Source organism: Pleurodeles waltl, chromosome 3_1 (genome assembly GCF_031143425.1).
Source record: "Pleurodeles waltl isolate 20211129_DDA chromosome 3_1, aPleWal1.hap1.20221129, whole genome shotgun sequence".
NCBI classification, from domain to species: Eukaryota; Metazoa; Chordata; class Amphibia; order Caudata; family Salamandridae; genus Pleurodeles; species Pleurodeles waltl.
In genome coordinates, this window is record NC_090440.1 from 273,149,291 (window position 1) to 273,166,426 (window position 17,136).

General features: G+C 51.1%; 1 protein-coding gene across 2 annotated transcripts in view; it reads right to left on the minus strand.

The window, feature by feature from the left end:
- LOC138284024 (threonine--tRNA ligase 1, cytoplasmic-like) overlaps positions 1-17,136 on the minus strand; it is a 221,178-nt gene that overhangs the window by 76,379 nt on the left and 127,663 nt on the right. For both annotated transcript variants that reach the window (XM_069222371.1, XM_069222372.1), the window contains exons 14-15: positions 617-694; positions 408-508 (exon numbers count right to left, since the gene is read on the minus strand). In XM_069222371.1, coding sequence (XP_069078472.1) covers positions 408-508; positions 617-694 — 179 coding nt within the window. The remainder of the gene's footprint in view (positions 1-407; positions 509-616; positions 695-17,136) is intronic.

The window sequence follows — 17,136 nt, forward strand, 5'->3', positions numbered from 1 at the left end:
TCTTAAGGATACAACCCCCCAAACCCCTCCCGTCCCTTGTGGTGTTTGTGCCACACAATACAACATAACAAACGCAACTACACTATGCTTTGTATGCAACATCGCTGGCATACCCCTTCAGCCACATCTTCACTTCTTGAAGGCGTTTAGCCCAGGACTAAGATTGTGAAAATATGAATCCTAATTTTGTTAATAACTGAACAATGTCTAACACCTTTCCCTTTAACAAACAAACCGTTTCAGCTTCACAACAAAGGGTGCAAGCTTATTCTTCACAGAAAACACATTTTTAAAGTTTTCGTCATCTCTGGAGACTACGACTGCATTGCTCTTTAGTACGATGTCATTCACATACACAAGGAAGAGCAAATGATCAAAGCTATGGTACAAAGAGCTTCCTTACTTACCTGACATATGTGAGATTAAACCTGATTGGGAGTTGGAAATCAAGCTGGATAGTGGCACACTGATGGTATCTGCCAATAGCATCTTTAATTTTTATATCAATCTGTAAAGGAAAAGGCTGGTTAGCAGGTAACAATTGTTTTCTGTCATTATTCCGATGAGTTAAAAAAATAAAAATGTGTCCATGAGTTGCCTGCATTGTCTTACTGACCTTGGGACCATAGAATGCTCCATCGCCTGGATTCAGTTTCCAAGGTTCTCCAAACTCATTCAGACTCTTCTCCAATTGCTATAAAAAATAAAATAAGAGGACAGAGACAGAGGGTAATCAAATCAGGGAGCTCTAACTGTGTGCAGGCCAAATCCAAGACATACCAGGTGATTAGGCAAGACATTAGGATCACTATATTGCGGCAGTTGGTAACATCATTCCAACACAACAGCACCTGATTATTCAGAAAGACCAGGAAGGCACGGTGATGATCACAAACTACACTTTATATCACCATTAAGGTGAAGGCTGAGGTCCTAAAAACACAGGCTGAGCAATATTGTGAATGGTGCATACTGACCTGTAAAACTGCTCCACATGCTTAGGATGGCAAGGAGTTACAGAGGAGATTGTACAGAAGAAAGGGAGGAAATGTAAAGACTGTTGTAAGTGAGTTGAACAATTACTATTAGAAGATAAAAAGTAAGTATGTAGTTAATCTGCTCATAACCGCATGGCCCCTTTTCCTCAACACAGTCTTCAGTTTATAAAGTAATACAAAAGCAGAGATCAATTTACCATTACTATCCCTTTATAAATCACCCAGTAAAGGCTAAGGGCCTGATTTAGAACTTGGCAGACAAGTTACTCCATCACAACGGTGACGGATATCAGTCTGCGGAAATATAAATCCCATAGGATATAATGGGATTTATATTTTGGCGGACGGGGTATCTGTCACCATTGTGATGGAGTAACTCATCCACCAAGTTTTAAATCAGGCCCTAAATGATGCAATGCCAGTGATTTGATTAACTAGGTGTATACATACATATCGATAAAAAGATCCGGGCGAAAATTATTGCTGCTCATTTACAACCTCTGCTTCCTACTATGGTGTTCCCGGATCAGTCCGGATTTGTGCCGGGGCGCTCCACTCTATATAACCTCCGAACGTTCTTTGCGATATTAAGTGTGACTCGACCTGACGATAGCACGGCAGCAGTGTTTTTGGACGCCGCGAAGGCCTTCGACTCTCTGGCATGGCATTACATGTTTGCGTTGCTTGCTCGGGTGAGGTTGAGCTTTCGGTTTCTTCAGCTGATTCGTCTGTTGTACTCTGAGCCACCCGGTTGAGGGTCAACGGTGTCATCTCTGACCCAATCATGATCGCTAGAGGTACTCGTCAGGGGTGCCCACTTTCTCTGTTACTTTTTGCCATTGCGATGGAACCGCCTGCGGCACGCTTACATCGGCATCATAATCATAGGGAATTGGCCTTCTGGCAGCGCCCAATATTGGTTTCCATGTATGCGGACGATGTTGCCCTTTATGTTAGAGATCCACAGCTGCACCTAGATGTTTTACTGGATGAGATTGTGGGTTTTGGTCGGGTTTCCTGGATCACTATCAACTGGTCCAAATCTGTGGTGTTTCCCCTCTCTGAGGTCACAGGACAGTTCCTCTCTAGATAGCACCTTTGCTGGGCGGACAGACCAGTGAGATATCTAGGTATATGGCTAAGTAGGGATGTGCAGCTAACTATGGTAAAGCCCTGATGTGGCTGGAAGAAAACGTGGAACAGTGGCGTTCACTTCTGCTTTCGCCGACGGGCGCATTGCAATAGCAAAGATGGTCAATCTGCCCAAATGTCTGTACCTATTTATTAATTTGCCTCTGGTTCTTACCGCTAGTGTTTTGAAGTGGTTGTGTTCCGCCCTTGTGACTTTGGCATGGGCGGGCCGGCGACCTAGAATTTAATGGGAACAGGGGTGTGTAAACACCTCTCCCAGAGCAGGTTTTGTCTTCTGACCTTCAGAGAATAAAGGCTCTCACCCTTGGGGGTCAGATTCTCCCTTGCTGGTGGCAGACTTGTTAAAACTAGTAAGTGAGCTCACCAGCAGTCTAGATTTTCATGGGGCACCTCTAAGGTGCCCTCTGGGTGCACGTATTAATAAATTCATCACTGGAATCAGTGAGGGTTTATTAATACAAGATACCAAACATCCCTATTTTCATGTAGCTGGGGAACTCTTATTGACCAGTGTCCAGCACATTTACTTAAAATGGCTTCCCCGTTCACTTACTATTGTCTAACAATCAACATATACATAGTAGGGGCATATATGCTCTTGCAGATATGCCTATACATGTAATATAAGGCACCCTGCCTTAGGGCCGTAAGGCCTGCTGTAGGGGTGACTTACAAATATCACAAGCAGTATTTAGGGGACATGGCACACAGTTTTTACTTTTAGGGAGCACCTTGTCATGTACCCTGCAATGGCAGTCCTGCATGAGGTTGGAACTGGGTCCCTCAGAGTGGCACAAGTTGTGCTGCAGCTCTTAGGGACCCTCTGCCGTACCTAGGCCCTAGGTACTATAGGTACCACTTACTAGGGACTTACAAAGGTTCTACAGGGCCTGGTCACTTGGGGATCAAGTGACCAGGTGTTTTGTTTTGAGGAAGGAACACTAGTACTGTGGACCTCGTTAGCAGGAACCCAGTTCACTTCAGTCAAAGTTGCATCAAAAACCAGGCAAGAAGTGGGGGGTACTGCAACCAGAACCGATCTTCCTATAATTTTCCCCTCAGTGATAAGGTTATGGCCTTGTTTCCATTACTGCTCCTGGAAGTATTGGAGAAGCTTTTCCATCTCATCCCAGTAGGCCTGGTTGAACTGGCAGAGCAGACCAATTGTATTGGCAATACATTAATGTTTGGCTGACCTCCCTGACACATTTACTGAGTGCGCAATCTTCCTGCGCACCTTGTCCGGGGTTGGAATGTCACTGTACCCTGAGTGTTGGCTCACTTATGTTTGTATGCACTATCAATCAGTCTGAGGGGAGTGACCTCTGATGTAGGGAGGATCTGAGGGGGAAGCTTTATATTTCTTTCGCACCCTAGAAGTCATTGTCCTGACTTTGAAAGGTCCTTGAATCTTTCAGGAATGGACTTCGGCAGGCCCTTAAGTATGAGTAAAACAAAATAAAAATAGAGAGTGCTGTGTGGAGGAGATTATTTCCACTAGGAAATCTTTGTCCTCTTGGACCTTTTGTAATTCCACCTAGTGGAAGGCTGCGGCTGAGTGAAGGACCTTGTGGTATGAGATATCGTCTGGAAATCATGGTTTGGCAGGACAGCAGTCTGGGTCAGTGTTTCCAGGTGGCTCAATTTAATAATCATCCCAGGGGTCCTGAGGCTCGGACGAAAGGGGCTTGTAAGACCTGGCATACTTAGAGTGAGCTAACCCCAGATTTTTGGCTTTTTACCTCATGTTTTTAACTGTATCTTTTGGTTGGCCTTAGGACTCTGAGCACTTTACCTCTGCTGACCAGTGCTAAAGTGCATGCGCTTCTCCCTTAAACTTGGGCACATTGGTGTATCCACAACTGGCATATTTAATTTACTTATAAGTCTCTTGTAAAGTGGTATACCATATAACCACGGCCTAGAAATTAAATGGTACTAGTGGGCCTGCAGCACTGATTGTACTACACACTTAAGTAGCCCTGTAAACATGTCTCAGGTCTGCCACTGTAAAGCCTGTGTGCAGCTTCACTGCCACTTCGACTTGGCATTTAAAACCTCTTGCCAAGCCTTAAACTCCATTTTTATTACATGAGAGTAACCCCTAAGGTAGGCCCTTGGTAGCCCACATGGCAGGCTGCTATGTAAGTAAAAGGCACGACATGTACTTTTACTTTTTACATTTCCTGGTAGTGAAAAACTCCCAAAATAATTTTTCACTACTGTGTGGCCTACTCCTCTCAGACCAGCATTGGGAATTCCTTCATATACTTTAAAAATGTAATTCATGGTCAGAAACAAGTAGCTACATCATGTTTCATATCATTGGAATGGTAATGATAAATCCTCTTTACTTGGATTTCATATTATCAATCAATCAATCATTTGCATTTTTAAAGCGCGCTACTCACCCATTAAGGGTCTCAAGGCGATGGGGGGGGGGGTCAGTGCTCAAAGAGCCAGGTCTTGAGCTGCCTTCTGAAGGAGAGGTGATCAGGTATGGCGCGAAGGTGGCTGGGCAGAGAGTTCCAGGTCTTTGCTGCCATGAAAGAGAAGGATCTTCCTCCGGCGGTGGCTTTGCGGATGCGGGGGATGGCTGCCAGGGCTTGTCCGGTCGAGCGTAGGGTGCGCGGAGGAGTGTAGAAGGAGACGCGGTTGTTGATGAGTTTGGGTCCGAGGTTGTGCAATGCTTTGTGTGCGTGGGTGAGGAGTCTGAAGGTGATCCTCTTGGTGACTGGGAGCCAGTGGAGTTTCTTCAGGTGTCCGGAGATGTGGTGGTGGCGGGGTATGTCCAGGATGAGTCGTGCGGCCGCGTTCTGGATCCGTTGAAGTTTCTTCTGCAGCTTGATGGTGATGCCGGCGTACAGAGTGTTCCCGTAGTCCAAGCGGCTGGTGACGAGGGCGTGGGTGACGGTCTTCCTGGTGTCGATGGGGATCCAGCGGAAGATCTTGCGAGGCATGCGGAGGGTGTTGAAGCATGCTGAGGTCACTGAGTTGACCTGTCTGGTCATGGAGAGGGATGAGTCCAGGATGAAGCCGAGGTTGCGTGCGTGGTTGGTGGGCTGGGGAGTGCTGCCTAGGGCGGGAGGCCACCGGGAGTTGTCCCAGGCGGTGGGAGTAGGGCCGAGGATGAGGACCTCCGTTTTCTCTGTGTTCAGTTTCAGCCGGCTGTCTGTCATCCAGTTCGCTACTTCCTTCATACCGTCGTGTAGTCTGGTCCTTGCTGAGGTGGGGTTGTTGGTGAGGGATAAGATGAGCTGGGTGTCGTCGGCATAGGATATGAGGTCGAGTCCGTGTTTGCGTGCGATTTTCACTAGGGGGGTCATGTAGACGTTGAAGAGAGTGGGGCTGAGGGAGGATCCTTGGGGTACGCCGCAGATGATCTCCGTGGCTGTAGATCTGAAGGGGGGGAGGCGGACTCTCTGGGTTCTTCCGGAGAGGAAGGAGATGATCCATTCCAGGGCCTTGCCTCTGATGCCGGCGTTGCTGAGGCGACGTATTAGGGTACGGTGGCAGACAGTGTCGAAGGCCGCAGAGAGGTCCAGGAGTATGAGGGCCACGGTTTCTCCCTTGTCGGTCAAGGATCTGATGTCATCCGTGGCTGCGATGAGGGCGGTTTCGGTGCTGTGGTTAGCTCTGAAGCCAAACTGTGTGGGGTCGAGGGAGTCGTTGGCTTCCAGGGCGGTGGTGAGTTGGGCGTTGACGATTTTCTCAATCACTTTGGCGGGGAACGGCAGGAGAGAGATTGGCCGGAAGTTTTTGAGTTCGATGGGGTCTGCTGTAGGTTTCTTTAAGAGGGCTTTGAGCTCTGCGTGTTTCCAGCTCTCTGGGAAGGTGGCGGAGGTGAGAGATGCGTTGATGACGTCCCAGAGGTGGGGGGCGATGATGTTGTCGGCTTTGTTGTAGATGTGGTGTGGGCCGGGGTCGGATGGAGATCCAGAGTGGATCGAGTTCATGATGCGGGTGGTTTCCTCGGTGGTGGTTGGGGTCCAGGTGAGGATGGTGGTGTCGTTGGTGGTGGATTCCGGTGGAGGGTTCGTGTTGATTGTGGTGAAGCTGTTGTAGATGTCGGTGATCTTGTGGTGGAAGAAGGCTGCGAGGGAGTCGCAGAGGTCTTGTGAGGGAGGGATGGAGTTGTTTTCTGCGTCGGGGTTGGAGAGCTCTTTGACGATTCCAAATAGTTCTTTGCTGTTGTGGGCGTTGTTGTCGAGTCTGTTCTGGTAGGCTGTTTTTCGTGCGGCGCGGAGGCGTTGGTGGTGTTGGCGGGTGGCGTCCTTAAGGGCTGACATGTTCTCTTCGTTCTGGTTGAGGCGCCATGTCTTCTCGCGGGTGCGGCATTCTTTCTTGGAGTCCTTGAGGTCGTGGGTGAACCAAGAGTTTTTTTTGTGGTTGTTGGTGTTAGCTTGGGTCTTCAGGGGGGCCAGGTGGGTGGCGCAGTCGGAGATCCAGCTCGTGAGGTTGTTGGCGGCTTCGTTGGGGTCTGTGGTGCTGGTGGGTTGTTTCTGAGCGAGGGTCGATGTGAGTTGTTCCGTGGTGGTTCGATTCCATTGTCTTCTTGGTGGTTGCTGGGTGTGGTGGTGCACGGTAGTCTTCTTGAAGTTGAAGTGGACACATCTGTGGTCCGACCAGGTGAGTCCGGTGGTGTGGCTGAAGGAGATGTGTTTGCTGGAGGAGAAGATGGGGTCGAGCGTATGTCCGGCGTGGTGGGTGGGGGTGTTGACTAGCTGTTTCAGTCCCAGGTTGGCGAGGTTGTCCAGTAAGGCTGTGGTGTTGTTGTCGGTGTGGTTCTCCAGGTGAAAGTTGAGGTCCCCTAGGAGGATGTAGTCGGTGGATGATAGTGCGTGAGGGTTGACAAAGTCTGCGATGTCTTCGCTGAACTTGGTCCGTGGTCCCGGTGGTCTGTACATGAGGGTGCCTCTGAGGGTGGTCTTGGGGTCGCTGTGGATCGCGAAGTGGAGGTGTTCGGCGTCGGGGAGTGAGTTGTCGGTGTATGTTGAGATACGGATGGAGCTTTTGTGTGCGATGGCGATGCCTCCTCCGGTGCGGTTGGTGCGGTCTTTCCGGATGATTTTGTAGCCGTCGGGGATGGCTATGGCAATGTCGGGTGCCGAGGAGGGGTTCATCCAGGTCTTGGTGAAGAAGGCGATGTCCAGGTTCGTTGAGTTGATGAGGTTCCACAGTTCGATGGCGTGCCTGTGGACGGATCGGGTGTTGACCAGGATGCAGTGGAGATTGCTTCCGGGGGAGTCGATTTTGACGGGAGCGGTGTGAGTCCGTAGACAGTTGAAGCGGCAGTTGCTGCAGGTAAAAGGGCCGTGGGTTCGTTTCGGGGTGGCGCGGTAGCAGCCCGGCGTGCGGCTGGGGTTGAGGCTGGCGAGGGTGGTGGAGTCGTGGGTTTGGCGGGGATTGCGGGAGCCAGGGGTTTGGGCGCTGGGTGCGGTCCAGGCGCGGACGGGCGCAGACGGGCTTGCCTTAGGCGCGCCTTCGGCGCGTCCGCTGCGCGGCCTCGCAGCGGCCGCCATTTAAGGGGGTAGCCTGGGAGGAGGGGTCAGCTGGGAGGCAGGAGGGTAGGCGGAGCGGCGAAAGGCGGGAAAAATCGGGAGAGGCGAGGAGCAGAAGGCGGGAAAAAACGGCGAGAAAAAGGCCTGAAAAAGGACGAGGCGGCCAAAAAGCGAGTGGGAAAAACAGTGGAGGGGGAAAAAACGGCGAGTGGGGGCAGGAAGACACGGCGGACACAGTCACTCGGGGTACAAAAAGAAGAGGGGAGCGCGATCACACAGGGCAGCAGACACTCGGGGTACAGAAAGAAAAGGGGAGCGCCATCACACAGGGCAGCAGACACTCGGGGTACAGAAAGAAGAGGGGAGCACGATCACACAGGGCAGCAGACACTCGGGGAACAATCAGGCAATCAGAAAACAGTCAACGGGCAAACAGGCAGAAGGCACACAGGAGCTGGTGGCGCTGCGGGGGCAGGGGAGCGACCTACCCTGGGGTCAAAGGTCGCTACCTCTGCCTCGCAGCGGCCGCCATTTAAGGGGGTAGCCTGGGAGGAGGGGTCAGCTGGGAGGCGGGAGGGTAGGCGGAGCGGCGAAAGGCGGGAAAAAGCGGGAGAGGCGAGGAGCAGAAGACGGGAAAAAACGGCGAGAAAAAGGCCTGAAAAAGGACGAGGCGGCCAAAAAGCGAGTGGGAAAAACAGTTGAGGGGGAAAAAACGGCGAGTGGGGGCAGGAAGACACGGCGGACACAGTCACTCGGGGTACAAAAAGAAGAGGGGAGCGCGATCACACAGGGCAGCAGACACTCGGGGTACAGAAAGAAAAGGGGAGCGCGATCACACAGGGCAGCAGACACTCGGGGTACAGAAAGAAGAGGGGAGCGCGATCACACAGGGCAGCAGACACTCGGGGTACAGAAAGAAGAGGGGAGCGCGATCACACAGGGCAGCAGACACTCGGGGAACAATCAGGCAATCAGAAAACAGTCAACGGGCAAACAGGCAGAAGGCACACAGGAGCTGGTGGCGCTGCAGGGGCATTTAGAAATGCCACTTTTAGAAAGAGGCATTTCTCTGCTCTTACTGGTTCGTGTGCCCTGCAGCCTATCTCCAATACACGTCTGGGCTGTATGGCTGCTACACTTTGTGCATTTGCTCTAGACAGCCACAAACACAAGAAGAATGGGTGTGACAAAGGACTCATCTACATTCATCTGCATTCTGATGAGACTTCCTGGGTAGGAAGGGTGGAGGGGAGCTGACACTAACACTTGAATAGGGAAACACCTATCCTCACACAAAGGGCTGATACCCCCCTACTGGTAGTCTGGAGCCTGGGCTAGGAATAAATGATCTCTGTGCACTTCAAAGACCCTTCTTTGACGTCATCCCCTACTTCAAAGGCATATTTAGGTACTGGAACTCTGAACCTACCAAAGTAGTACACTACTGGGCCTGGGAAGAACTCCGCTGGAGTAAGACTTCTGTGCTGTAAGGATTGCCACTTTGCCTGGACTAATTGCTCTAAAGAACAGCTTCTCTGCTTTGTTGAGCTGCCCTGCTACCTGCTGATCTCTGTCCTGCTGAAGACAAGGACTGGAGCCATCTCACTTGAATGCGTAGTGACTCAAAGGGCTTCCTAGCTTGCCCCCTGTTCTGCAGTCTCAGGGACATTAAAGACTGCCTGCAACTCTACTGGTGCTGCTGGACTCTGCCATCTGTGCATCCTGCCCTTGCCTGAGGTGCCCATCTCCAGTCCTGTGCCTCAAAAGTGGGTTCTGCAGCTAATTTCTGAAAAAACAACGCAATGTCACCACTGCTTCGGTCGTAACTAGCACATAGTCCTTTCAACGCCAACACAGAGGCTGTCCGACAGCTGATTCACAGCCTGTACGGACTGACAACATTCTGCGCAGCTCGACGATGGCGCATAGCATTCACATCAAAGGAGGTTGATGCCGAAGTGGGACCTGACTGTGTGGATTGCAAACAACACATCGTTCATCTAAAGTTTTGTTACATCTAAGGCACTTTTCAGGAGACCTGCGTGGGTTCTCCAGTTGGCCTACCCTCCATTACGGTCAGCCTAAACTTTGGATTTGCATCGGTCTCTTGCGACCTCAAGTAATCTTTTGACTGCTAGTGACTTCTTAGCACTATTTTGAGTTTAATATGTAAAAATTAATATCTCAACTTCTACTGATTGGATGTTTGTTGTTTGGGTATTGTTTTACTCAGATAAATATTCTCTATTTTTCCAAACCTGTGTTCAGTGTTTTCGTGGTGTTTTCACTGTATTGTGTGTTGCACAAATACTTTACAACTTTACACATTGCCACTTAAGTTTAGCCTGCCTGCTCTACCGTGTGTAGCTGACTTACCGTGACTGGGATTGTGGACCCTACTTGGACGGGTGCAGACCAACTAGAGACCCAATTTCTAACAGGGCCTCATAAGGATCTAAAGGTTAGAAACGATCACCTTCTGAGTGATGAATGTGAGAAACCCCCAGGTAAGTGTGCAGCAAGGCGACCCTGCGCAGGTGGAGGAGGTGGACGTGGAAGCAGACTGGTGCCTGTTTCTGAAGCTTTCTGGCCTTGGCTGATGGTTCAGGCTTCAAAGCGAAAGCCTCCTCAAACGTCAGCTTATGAAAGCCTTAGTTTCTGGCCTGCGGGAAGCACTACTGCTTTTGGTGCTGATGAAGTTGTTGGCTCTGAGGTCGGCTTTGAGGCTGGTGTCCGTGTCGTCCCCAGAGTACACTTGGCGTGGAGGCTGCCTTCTGCACCAGAAGCTGGGTTTTTTATTTTAGGACATTTCAGTAATAAAGGCTTGATCGGTGCCACTTATGAAGTCTTGTGCTAGCAACGACCATGGCCCTCAAACAGTGGTGGACTGGAAGCTTGGCGCATGGCTTCTGGGTTTGATGCCCGAGCCCCTTGAGAGTGGTGCTTGGACTGAAAGTGGGGTTTGGACAAGGGCAATGGGGTGGTGGTACTCACAGTCAACATCTTCTTCGGGTAGACTTCAATGACCTGAGGTTTCTCCATCTCCGACTCAGAGTTTATTTTAACGTTTATGTAAACACGTTTATTTTAGCTTGGGTCTGAGGCCTGTGCCCTCTCACCCAGTCACTTGTCATTTTATTCCTCTCATTTGCTTTTAGCAAGGCTTCTTTTTAGTGGGAATATTTTAATATTTCTTTATCAGCTGCCCTTTCATGCAAAATTTGTTTTTCTTTTTTCTGCACAACATTTCATCCTGAACTCCCTTCAAGGCTACATACGATAGTTTACCGGGTATCGCTGGCCCAGAAAGTACAATGTCGACCCTACACAGAAAAGTAAGTGTTGTCACATCAGGGCAGTTCCCAGAACAACAAGATGCTTTATTATAAAACAACATGCTTCTCCCACCAACTTAGAGGGGAGATTCCAGCCAGTCTGCCATCTCATGCTGCATGTCGTTGCAGTTTCAGGTGAAACCTGGCACTTCCTCTTCGTCTACTTTTGAGGACTCCCAGCAGACTTTACTTCTAACAAGGTATGGGGATTGGGCTTCCGTTCTGGGACTGGATGGGTGGATGAGGGCTATCGCTGCTATCTACTCATGTAGAAACTTAGTAGTGTGGGTAGGGATGTTAAATACACTATTGTAACAAGATGGTGGGACTCTTCCTGTGTTTCGCTTTCTTGGTAACCTCTGTAACAGTGTTGTACTTCATTATCCTCATAATCGCAATTCATGCCTTTTTACAGTGAACAAAGTTGCTTCAATAAAACCTATTGAACCAAGATTCTGCTTCTGTTTTGTCTTTGCACACACAAGACTTGTATTACTTGGAGAAAGGGGTACAATCTGTTCTACCACAACTTTCCTGAGGAGTCCGAGTGCCATGCAGCGGGCTGCCACAAATCATCTTTACCTTCGGTACTGGTGAAGTGCTGCTAGCTAGCCAGAAGGGTTAGGCCAACAGCTGTCACATGGTGTGGGATCAGACTCAGTCTCCAATGCACGGTGGTGCTGCCGCCCAAACTCCAGCAGTCTTGTTACTACAACAAGAGTGTGAGCTTGGATCGGGGTTGTGGACTGCCTACTCAGCGGATGGTCCTTGTTGTTCCTCCTTGACGTTGCGGTCTCCAAGAGGTTGTGGTATCCTCTCCTGTTTGCTGCACCATGAAGTAGTGAGCAAAATGAAGTTTGCGTTGGTACCTCAGGGCCTTTTTAGATCAGAAGGAGAAAAATGCGCCTCAGTGAGCCCTTGTCGTGCTCAGGGGACAGACACAGGTTACAAACCTGATAGACGTCTGTCCAAGGGTAATTTGGTCTGCACTATGGACAGTACTGGAATGGGATTCTTTCCATTACAACGACAACATTCTTGAGAAGCGAAGATGGTGGCTGGGGGCCCAAGGGGTGAGAGCCTCAAAAGAGCAATGAGAAAAGCCCGGTCATCGAGCCTGTCAGAAGTCCCCATGTCACTGAAGATTCTGCAGGTAATATTATCTTTTTTCCTATGGGTATGGAGAAGTTTGAAGCCAAGTTACACAAACATCGAAAGTAATTGACCCGGAGCACTGTTCAAACGGCCGATTGCAATGGAGCCAATGCCCATGTGCATTGCCAATAATAGGTGGAGTCACTATACCTTGTGATTCAAAGTCTTCTTCGAAAACAAAGAAGTTGCACAATGTCCAAGCCCAACTAGCTGGTAGGAGTATGCACAGCATGTGTCTCTCAGCTACACGTGCCACAAACAGACCAAAGGTAAGAAACTTGTACTTTTGATAGATACTTCTACTCTCAGGGTCCTATCCTTCCTAATCAAACCATTCTTTATAAAAGGCGGTGGGTCTTAGCAGATTACACAAAAATGTGTTGCAACACATCTGGCAAAATTACCTTCCCTATGGACCAGGGAATCTAGGTATCCTCATGAAAGACGGCACTAAAACCCACATGGTAACCCAACAGAAGTCCACAAAAGGAACATTCCTGTACAAAGCAAAGGAAGCAGCATTCACCCTTGTGCAATGCGCATTTTTATCTGCAGACGCCTCCTTACTAAGTATGAGTAAAACAAAATAAAAATAGAGAGTGCTGTGTGGAGGAGATTATTTCCACTAGGAAATCTTTGTCCTCTTGGACCTTTTGTAATTCCACCTAGTGGAAGGCTGCGGCTGAGTGAAGGACCTTGTGGTATGAGATATCGTCTGGAAATCATGGTTTGGCAGGACAGCAGTCTGGGTCAGTGTTTCCAGGTGGCTCAATTTAATAATCATCCCAGGGGTCCTGAGGCTCGGACGAAAGGGGCTTGTAAGACCTGGCATACTTAGAGTGAGCTAACCCCAGATTTTTGGCTTTTTACCTCATGTTTTTAACTGTATCTTTTGGTTGGCCTTAGGACTCTGAGCACTTTACCTCTGCTGACCAGTGCTAAAGTGCATGCGCTTCTCCCTTAAACTTGGGCACATTGGTGTATCCACAACTGGCATATTTAATTTACTTATAAGTCTCTTGTAAAGTGGTATACCATATAACCACGGCCTAGAAATTAAATGGTACTAGTGGGCCTGCAGCACTGATTGTACTACACACTTAAGTAGCCCTGTAAACATGTCTCAGGTCTGCCACTGTAAAGCCTGTGTGCAGCTTCACTGCCACTTCGACTTGGCATTTAAAACCTCTTGCCAAGCCTTAAACTCCATTTTTATTACATGAGAGTAACCCCTAAGGTAGGCCCTTGGTAGCCCACATGGCAGGCTGCTATGTAAGTAAAAGGCACGACATGTACTTTTACTTTTTACATTTCCTGGTAGTGAAAAACTCCCAAAATAATTTTTCACTACTGTGTGGCCTACTCCTCTCAGACCAGCATTGGGAATTCCTTCATATACTTTAAAAATGTAATTCATGGTCAGAAACAAGTAGCTACATCATGTTTCATATCATTGGAATGGTAATGATAAATCCTCTTTACTTGGATTTCATATTATCAATCAATCAATCATTTGCATTTTTAAAGCGCGCTACTCACCCATTAAGGGTCTCAAGGCGATGGGGGGGGGGGTCAGTGCTCAAAGAGCCAGGTCTTGAGCTGCCTTCTGAAGGAGAGGTGATCAGGTATGGCGCGAAGGTGGCTGGGCAGAGAGTTCCAGGTCTTTGCTGCCATGAAAGAGAAGGATCTTCCTCCGGCGGTGGCTTTGCGGATGCGGGGGATGGCTGCCAGGGCTTGTCCGGTCGAGCGTAGGGTGCGCGGAGGAGTGTAGAAGGAGACGCGGTTGTTGATGAGTTTGGGTCCGAGGTTGTGCAATGCTTTGTGTGCGTGGGTGAGGAGTCTGAAGGTGATCCTCTTGGTGACTGGGAGCCAGTGGAGTTTCTTCAGGTGTCCGGAGATGTGGTGGTGGCGGGGTATGTCCAGGATGAGTCGTGCGGCCGCGTTCTGGATCCGTTGAAGTTTCTTCTGCAGCTTGATGGTGATGCCGGCGTACAGAGTGTTCCCGTAGTCCAAGCGGCTGGTGACGAGGGCGTGGGTGACGGTCTTCCTGGTGTCGATGGGGATCCAGCGGAAGATCTTGCGAGGCATGCGGAGGGTGTTGAAGCATGCTGAGGTCACTGAGTTGACCTGTCTGGTCATGGAGAGGGATGAGTCCAGGATGAAGCCGAGGTTGCGTGCGTGGTTGGTGGGCTGGGGAGTGCTGCCTAGGGCGGGAGGCCACCGGGAGTTGTCCCAGGCGGTGGGAGTAGGGCCGAGGATGAGGACCTCCGTTTTCTCTGTGTTCAGTTTCAGCCGGCTGTCTGTCATCCAGTTCGCTACTTCCTTCATACCGTCGTGTAGTCTGGTCCTTGCTGAGGTGGGGTTGTTGGTGAGGGATAAGATGAGCTGGGTGTCGTCGGCATAGGATATGAGGTCGAGTCCGTGTTTGCGTGCGATTTTCACTAGGGGGGTCATGTAGACGTTGAAGAGAGTGGGGCTGAGGGAGGATCCTTGGGGTACGCCGCAGATGATCTCCGTGGCTGTAGATCTGAAGGGGGGGAGGCGGACTCTCTGGGTTCTTCCGGAGAGGAAGGAGATGATCCATTCCAGGGCCTTGCCTCTGATGCCGGCGTTGCTGAGGCGACGTATTAGGGTACGGTGGCAGACAGTGTCGAAGGCCGCAGAGAGGTCCAGGAGTATGAGGGCCACGGTTTCTCCCTTGTCGGTCAAGGATCTGATGTCATCCGTGGCTGCGATGAGGGCGGTTTCGGTGCTGTGGTTAGCTCTGAAGCCAAACTGTGTGGGGTCGAGGGAGTCGTTGGCTTCCAGGGCGGTGGTGAGTTGGGCGTTGACGATTTTCTCAATCACTTTGGCGGGGAACGGCAGGAGAGAGATTGGCCGGAAGTTTTTGAGTTCGATGGGGTCTGCTGTAGGTTTCTTTAAGAGGGCTTTGAGCTCTGCGTGTTTCCAGCTCTCTGGGAAGGTGGCGGAGGTGAGAGATGCGTTGATGACGTCCCAGAGGTGGGGGGCGATGATGTTGTCGGCTTTGTTGTAGATGTGGTGTGGGCCGGGGTCGGATGGAGATCCAGAGTGGATCGAGTTCATGATGCGGGTGGTTTCCTCGGTGGTGGTTGGGGTCCAGGTGAGGATGGTGGTGTCGTTGGTGGTGGATTCCGGTGGAGGGTTCGTGTTGATTGTGGTGAAGCTGTTGTAGATGTCGGTGATCTTGTGGTGGAAGAAGGCTGCGAGGGAGTCGCAGAGGTCTTGTGAGGGAGGGATGGAGTTGTTTTCTGCGTCGGGGTTGGAGAGCTCTTTGACGATTCCAAATAGTTCTTTGCTGTTGTGGGCGTTGTTGTCGAGTCTGTTCTGGTAGGCTGTTTTTCGTGCGGCGCGGAGGCGTTGGTGGTGTTGGCGGGTGGCGTCCTTAAGGGCTGACATGTTCTCTTCGTTCTGGTTGAGGCGCCATGTCTTCTCGCGGGTGCGGCATTCTTTCTTGGAGTCCTTGAGGTCGTGGGTGAACCAAGAGTTTTTTTTGTGGTTGTTGGTGTTAGCTTGGGTCTTCAGGGGGGCCAGGTGGGTGGCGCAGTCGGAGATCCAGCTCGTGAGGTTGTTGGCGGCTTCGTTGGGGTCTGTGGTGCTGGTGGGTTGTTTCTGAGCGAGGGTCGATGTGAGTTGTTCCGTGGTGGTTCGATTCCATTGTCTTCTTGGTGGTTGCTGGGTGTGGTGGTGCACAGTAGTCTTCTTGAAGTTGAAGTGGACACAGCTGTGGTCCGACCAGGTGAGTCCGGTGGTGTGGCTGAAGGAGATGTGTTTGCTGGAGGAGAAGATGGGGTCGAGCGTATGTCCGGCGTGGTGGGTGGGGGTGTTGACTAGCTGTTTCAGTCCCAGGTTGGCGAGGTTGTCCAGTAAGGCTGTGGTGTTGTTGTCGGTGTGGTTCTCCAGGTGAAAGTTGAGGTCCCCTAGGAGGATGTAGTCGGTGGATGATAGTGCGTGAGGGTTGACAAAGTCTGCGATGTCTTCGCTGAACTTGGTCCGTGGTCCCGGTGGTCTGTACATGAGGGTGCCTCTGAGGGTGGTCTTGGGGTCGCTGTGGATCGCGAAGTGGAGGTGTTCGGCGTCGGGGAGTGAGTTGTCGGTGTATGTTGAGATACGGATGGAGCTTTTGTGTGCGATGGCGATGCCTCCTCCGGTGCGGTTGGTGCGGTCTTTCCGGATGATTTTGTAGCCGTCGGGGATGGCTATGGCAATGTCGGGTGCCGAGGAGGGGTTCATCCAGGTCTTGGTGAAGAAGGCGATGTCCAGGTTCGTTGAGTTGATGAGGTTCCACAGTTCGATGGCGTGCCTGTGGACGGATCGGGTGTTGACCAGGATGCAGTGGAGATTGCTTCCGGGGGAGTCGATTTTGACGGGAGCGGTGTGAGTCCGTAGACAGTTGAAGCGGCAGTTGCTGCAGGTAAAAGGGCCGTGGGTTCGTTTCGGGGTGGCGCGGTAGCAGCCCGGCGTGCGGCTGGGGTTGAGGCTGGCGAGGGTGGTGGAGTCGTGGGTTTGGCGGGGATTGCGGGAGCCAGGGGTTTGGGCGCTGGGTGCGGTCCAGGCGCAGACGGGCTTGCCTTAGGCGCGCCTTCGGCGCGTCCGCTGCGCGGCCTCGCAGCGGCCGCCATTTAAGGGGGTAGCCTGGGAGGAGGGGTCAGCTGGGAGGCAGGAGGGTAGGCGGAGCGGCGAAAGGCGGGAAAAATCGGGAGAGGCGAGGAGCAGAAGGCGGGAAAAAACGGCGAGAAAAAGGCCTGAAAAAGGACGAGGCGGCCAAAAAGCGAGTGGGAAAAACAGTGGAGGGGGAAAAAACGGCGAGTGGGGGCAGGAAGACACGGCGGACACAGTCACTCGGGGTACAAAAAGAAGAGGGGAGCGCGATCACACAGGGCAGCAGACACTCGGGGTACAGAAAGAAAAGGGGAGCGCCATCACACAGGGCAGCAGACACTCGGGGTACAGAAAGAAGAGGGGAGCACGATCACA